At 33.0% G+C, this 5517-nt stretch overlaps 1 protein-coding gene across 1 annotated transcript; it reads right to left on the bottom strand.

Annotated features, from left to right (window-relative positions):
- Positions 1–270: 270 nt before the first annotated feature.
- Positions 271–2352, bottom strand: LOC149149993 (disease resistance protein UNI-like). The gene has a single exon (XM_089442653.1). It carries the CDS (start codon positions 2350–2352, stop codon positions 271–273), a length of 2082 nt encoding a protein of 693 aa, XP_089298779.1.
- Between the last annotated feature and the right edge of the window lie 3165 nt (positions 2353–5517).

Raw genomic sequence — 5517 nt, 5'->3', positions numbered from 1 at the left:
TGAATTAAAAATGATATATAGATCTTATAAATTATAGATATAAATATAATTGAAAATGTATTTATTTATATAAAAAATGTATTTCACACTATAAAATTTTATGATCACATCCTTTTTATATTAAAATTTCCAGTACAAACATGAACACGAAAATTTAAAAGCAATTTAATCTCAGTATCACATCCTTTTTATATTAAAATTTCCAGTACAAACATGAACACGAAAATTTAAAAGCAATTTAATCTCAGGAGGAATCACCTGCCCTCTTCTCTACCGCAGAATTTCACAATTTGTAAGCAGTCTGATCTCAGGAGGAATCTCCTGTAACTTACGACAGCCCTTGAGATTCAGATATTTGAGCTCTTTGAGTTCTGCGATTTCAGATGGCAATGATTCTAAATTATGACATCCGTTGAGATCCAGAAATTTGAGATTTTTGAGATCTCTCATTTCACATGGCAATGATTTTAACCTCTTACATCCACTGAGATGTAAAAACTGAAGGTTTGAAAGATTGCCAATGCCCGAATGCACATATTCAATTTGAATATGGTTCAGACCAAGATATTCAAGTTGTTTCAATTGCCACAATGATCTTGGCAGTAATTGTAGCCCCGTGTTACATAAACCTAAGACCCTGAGAGAGACGAGATTATGGAAAAATGCTTCCGGAATCTCCTTTAATTCATAGTTGTATGTTAGAAATAGGCTGACCAATTTTGGACATCTCAATTCCTTGTTTGGTAGAGACGTAATATTGCTACAAACAAGGGAGAGCCTCCTGCAATTATGGCGTGTCTCGATGTCGGGGAAAAGGGCGTCGATGTCGGGGCAATGTTGACCTGCCATCGACACAAAATTCTCCTCTTTCTCTGCCACATGAATTGCCATGTCCCGCACAACATCGTGAACGCCAAACGTAACGCTCCAATAACTGGATCCACCAACTGCTCTCAATTGGAATAAGGAACGATTGGCAAGTAACTTTGCATAGCTGTGCGCAGTATCCATTAAGGAGTCCAAATATTTGCTCTTTACTATCCCTTCTGCGATCCACATCTGCGATATAATGTGCACCGGAAGGTTCCAGTCCTCTGGAACAATCACACAATACAGAAAACAGGTTTTCAAATGAGCATGGGGTAAACTATCGTAGCTCCATCTCAATCGCTCATACAGATCTCGATCAAGTCGAGGATGAGTAATTGGAAAATTTGAGTCCACAGTCTGAATCTGCCTTAAAGAAAGGTTCCACTCATTTACAGCCCGGTTGCCAATCATTGTTGAAGCTATGACATTTATAGCCAAGGGCAACCCTTTACACTCCTCCGCGACGACTCTAGCAATATGCTCTATCTCGTCAGGCACATGCCCGTCTTTGAAAGCTACTTTGCAAAACAATTCCCAGGCTTCCTCTCTTGGCAGTGGCTGTATTTGCATGGACTGGTCTGCATTCATTTCTGGAATCAGATCTCTATTTCGAGTAGAGAATACAACTTTGCTCCCTTTGTTCTCGCCAAATTCCATGCCCAATTCTTTCAGAGTGACTGCGCTCCACAAATCGTCTAAAATTAGGAAAACTTTCTTCGTCCTCAGATGTGCCGACAGCTTCATCTTCCGCGAATCAACATCATTATAAGAATAGGCACTGAGGTCTAAATTGATTGCAGAAGCCATACGACTCTGCAACTCCAGAATGGAAAATTGGGCAACTGCAACCCAAATCACATGATCAAAAACACCACTTACCTTGTAGGTGTTGTAGACCTTTTTTAGCAACGCTGTTTTGCCAACCCCACCCATCCCATATACAGCAAATATCCGATCGCGGGGGGCTTCTGTAAGCCACCTCTCAAGTCGTATTTCAGCAGATCTAATTTCCAACCCTACCAGTCCGGTGTCTGGTTCGTCTTGAAGCAGTAGATTCGCCTGTTGTGGCGCCGCAGACGCAATCTGTTGAGCACTGTGAAACACAGAGAAGTCGGTCTGAAGATTGTGAAAGAGCTCATCAAAACTTGTCTTCCACTTTCGGATTTCTGTAGAAAGTTTAGGCTTGCAAAGGAGGCAACTGATACACCGCTGCCGCCTTCGAGAGCAATCGATCAAGTGTGTTGCTTTTCCAACTGCGTCTTGCATCCTTAGCAGACAATTTTGCAGAGATTGAGGGGGCGTCTTTTGCCGATCTTGAAATTGATCTCTAACATCGAGTAAGAGAGTCTTCATACGATTTAACTGCCCTTCTAAAAGCTGACGGTTCTCATCCAACTGAATAACATCATCTATTTGTCGGATGAGTGCAGAAATAGCGCTACTGACCGTATTGGCAGCCACTTCAGTGATAATAGCAGCCATGGCCAAATTTTTGGCTTCGCAACAGAAGAATCACGGGTCTGAAGGGGCTAGAGACAATCATATATAAACACGAACTTGCAATGAGATACCGGGCAATGGTTAGGCAGTCATTAGTCATTATTGAAAATGCAAGCTGACTTGACTTATTATAAATCATATATAAATATAAACATACAGAGGATTAGTATATTAGTAAAATCAACCATGGGATACACAGTCATCAGACGTCATTGCTTGCTAAATATCCTTCAATCCTTTCCATAAATATAAATGTAAGAAAGGTAACAACCTACTTTATATAAAATTTGAAACTAAATTTTTAGTAATAACAATTTAAAACAAATAAAAAAGTAATATCAAAATTTAATTTTTAAATTTTAATAATTTTGTTACCTGACGTTTTTTTCAAATGTGTAACCCAATTTTTTTATAAATATTAATAATATCTAATTAAATTGAAATATTATATATTTATATGTATAGTTTATTAAGTCACGGGAGTATAATATTTAATTAAATTAAAATATTATATATTTATATATAGGTTATTAAGTTATGTGAATATAGAGATGATTAGTATATTTAATTTGGTTTGAGTAGTCATCATTGAGGATCTCACACTTCTGTTATTCATAATGTAGAAACCATTTTTCGGATTAATCACATCAGTAGGATTGGGTCGAGGTTTCGAACCAACTAATGTGGTTCATCCTCGGGACAAGGTGAGAAATCAATTGATTTCAAAGAATAAATAGTAGGGATGCATCATTGTTCAGGGTTAGCCATTTAAAATTAGCCATTGGTGAAATCATTACTGAGGAAAGAAAAAATTATTTAAGAATACGTGATAAAGAGATGTTTGTTAAATTATTTAATATTTAGTTAGAAACCATCTATTATGTAATAAGTAAATATTTTATATCGATATTATAAATTATTTATCAATTTATATAATAATATTATGTAAGAATAATTACTTTATATAATATTATTTGTTAAGGTTGACCTATTCAATATACATTTGGTTGAAAACTAGATTAATTATCAATTTATATAATAATATTAAAAAAATAAAATAGATAAATAAATAAAATGTTAATCCAATGTGATTAATCCCAAAGACTTATTTCTACATTTGAGGATCTTTGAAGTTTTCAAAATCATGCTCCCCACATCATCCCTTAGCATGATTAGATTTTTACCCATAAAGTTTCCAACTAGGAACCTTTACACCATCCAATGCCTTAATAAAACACCTTGTCACCAATAGAAACATTAATATTTGGTTTTTTAAATTTTAATTTTAAAAACTTAAAAATATAATTTAAAATATAATTAAATTAAAATATTTTAAAGATAACAAAATTTACATTCTAAAACATATTGGGAATCGGTCATTACTTTTTTCTTTTTTTTAATCATAAAATAATTAATAATTCAAATGTGTTAATGTGGAGTTCATTAATTTAATCATATTTCTACATAATGATTAATGAAATTTTTACATTTTTATACATACATTTTAAACTAAATTGACATATAACTATTAATAAAAATTTCAATTATTAATAAAATCATAGTAGAAAATAATAATACTCTTCATTAGAGTTGTTTTTAGTGAGGTTTTTTTGGATGTTTTTCAGGTGGGTTTTTTGGATCTAATTTCTCTCAAAATCATCAATCTTGGGTACGGGGTACCTATTCTTGAGTGTGATTTTCTTCAATGCAATGTAATTAATACACATCCACCAAGTCCCATTCTTTTTGGAACTGTGATGATGGTTGACCCACATGGTGGTGTACTTAGTCAAATGACACCCCATTCTAGTAGTTTTTTCAATTGCTTCTTCACCTCACTTGCTTCTATAACAAACTAACTATACAACCCATTGTTTAGCGAGGGAGCCGTTGAAATATTTGGATCTTATGCTCTACTTCCCTCTTGGGTGGTAGCCCTTTAGGCTCCTAGAACACATCCCTGTAAGCCTATAGAAACTCTTGCAGATGTTTTTTATGTTTCTTAATACACCCCTCTAAGGATGCCTTTACACTTGTTAACTCTTATACAAGATGATTCTCTCTTAAAAGAAATAAAACAAACTTCTTGCCAGAAATGATCATTTTCTTAGCTTGGTTGGCATTTGCTGGTGAAAATTTTAACTTTCCTTTATGCACATTTATGGTGAATGATTTTCCATCATTGGTGAGCTAGTATTGTTGGCTGTGCACATGAATATTGCATATTACATGTACATGTAGGGACTTCCAAACACCACTCCACATACATCAAAGGGAACTACATCTAATTCTACCTCATTAATAAAATAAACACAGATAACTAATATAATTTTGCATTGTTTTGTTACCTTTAACTATGCTTCCTTATTTACTAATCCTAATGCTTGGATGGTCACAAACTTCCAATGCAAATTTATATACTAGCTATACTGAAATGAGATTTGCATGTGATCTTGAGTCAAAGAGCATAATATTTATCTTCCTTACTTGTATCTTTAGGTGGAAGAGTTTGGTCATTTCTTTCTCTTCCTATTGCTAAAGGCTATTGAGTTTTCTATAATTTCAAAAATGAGTCCTCTAGATACACTAGAACCATAAGTTAATACACTTACATTCTAAAAGCACAAATGGATCATCTCAATGCACTAGAACACCAAATTAATAAGCTTACATGCTAGTAAATAAGCTCTTTAGGTGAAAAATATGATGAATTATCTTCCAAACATTATGGCCAACCCCACCATAATTGTCAAAAAAGGAGTCGGCAACAACAACATTCAATTTCCAATGGTTTAAAGCATGTTTTCAACATAAAAAAACCAACATTATTCCCAATACTTTCTTGAGTTTTGCTAAATTTATTTTTTCTACTTTGATTTTTTTTAACTCTAATATGTATACATTCTCTCAAATAACATTTTTAAACCAAACACTATAAATATTTTGTATCTTACTATATAAAATTTATATTAAAGTATTTTTTGCTACAAAATATAGAATTTAAATTTTTTTAAAGAGGGTGGATATCCTTTGGCTATATGTGTATATATTATATAATATTAAAATATAACTTTACTTATTATTAAAATATTTATATATAATAAATAAAATATTTATATTTATATTTTAATATATATATATATATAT

This window comes from Pinus tabuliformis, chromosome 9 (assembly GCF_031772625.1).
Source record: "Pinus tabuliformis cultivar Carrire ecotype Pingquan chromosome 9, CPIR1, whole genome shotgun sequence".
In the NCBI taxonomy this organism is placed as follows: domain Eukaryota; kingdom Viridiplantae; phylum Streptophyta; class Pinopsida; order Pinales; family Pinaceae; genus Pinus; species Pinus tabuliformis.
Note: the sequence above shows the minus strand (reverse complement) of the source record. Positions and strands in the feature narration are given on the sequence as shown.